The sequence below is a fragment of the Petaurus breviceps genome, unplaced genomic scaffold (genome assembly GCF_028583685.1).
Source record: "Petaurus breviceps papuanus isolate PSGF00001 unplaced genomic scaffold, PetGlider_PUasm1.0 90845, whole genome shotgun sequence".
NCBI classification, from domain to species: Eukaryota; Metazoa; Chordata; class Mammalia; order Diprotodontia; family Petauridae; genus Petaurus; species Petaurus breviceps.
This window is the reverse complement of record NW_027187359.1, coordinates 9,766,457-9,767,592: the sequence shown is the minus strand read 5'-3', so window position 1 is coordinate 9,767,592 and position 1,136 is coordinate 9,766,457. Positions and strand designations below refer to the sequence as shown.

Below are 1,136 nucleotides of genomic sequence, written 5' to 3'. Positions count from 1 at the left end.
AGCTCCTTGAGAGGGCATGTCAATTAACTCCACTATGGTTCCATTTATTGTCCCTGTGAATTCTCAGACCTTCCTTGGCCATCACTCCTTTATCTGTGTAAGTTGCTAAAATGTCAGTTTTACTCACATTTACTAAATGTAAGTACTTACTAAAATGTAGGTTCCTTGAGGTCAGGAGCTATTTTGCGTTCTTATTTATATCCCCAGCACTCAGCACAATTCTTGGCACACAGAAAGTGCTTAATAGATGTTTTTCATTCATTCAAAGTTCTGTACCAGGTTAATCCAAGAATAGGGAGGCTCTTTTGCCTTTATTAAAAACAAAAATCAATCTTTGATTTTAAATTGTTTGCAAAGTGGTGATTTCAGGAGACCTAGCCCTGGAATGTTGGTGCTGTTCCCTGAAGATTCCAATGGTCACCAGACATGGAAGTTAATGTTCTGGATGTTGGCAAGGGATGGCTGAGGTAGAGAGAACCCTAGGGGGTGCCTTTCGGGGGAAGAGTTTGATGTGAGATAACTCCAGTAGGAGCTGATGCTTAAAAGACTGCGAACATGAGGTTTACAGGTGCTCTTCCCTACAGGAGCGTTTCCTGATTCTCCACACCATCATCAGCACCACGCCAAGCATGAAGCTGCCAGCAGCAGCCAGCAGCACAGCCCAGTAGGGGACCCTGGACGACTTGTCGGTTTCCTGTTGAAGCAGCCCACTATTCCTCAAGGTATAGAAATAAGGGTTGTCCTGTGAAATGAGCATACAGCAGGGTTCAGAGGATTAGGAGTTCACAAGAATAGCTATCAATCGATTAACATTTGTTCTATCAAAAAGCATTTATTGAGAGCTTACTCTGTGCCAGGCATTGTGCTAAAAACACTGAGCCTAGAAAAGCAAAAAGGAAAGTTTTTCCCTTCAGGAAGCTTATAATCTACTCTGGGGAGAGAACATGTGCATATAAAGAAAGGCACAGACAAGCTAGCTTGATTGGAGCAGCAAGATGTCCTGAGGGAGAGATAGGGAATGGCATAGGTCAGGCAGGCCAAAACCCTACCATACCCTTGACCAACACCTTCTCTATTAGACTCAGGTAGAGATAGCCTAGGCCTCTGACCTGCCCCCCCCGCCCCCCCCCCCCCCC

At 45.1% G+C, this 1,136-nt stretch overlaps 1 protein-coding gene across 1 annotated transcript in view; it reads right to left on the bottom strand.

Annotated features, from left to right (window-relative positions):
* Window positions 1–304: 304 nt before the first annotated feature.
* The window catches only part of PLB1 (phospholipase B1), a 223,176-nt gene continuing 222,344 nt past the window's right edge, over window positions 305–1,136 (bottom strand). The window contains exon 60 of the mRNA XM_069071811.1: window positions 305–742. Within this exon, the coding sequence (XP_068927912.1) occupies window positions 563–742 (180 nt within the window). The 3' untranslated portion in view covers window positions 305–562. The remainder of the gene's footprint in view (window positions 743–1,136) is intronic.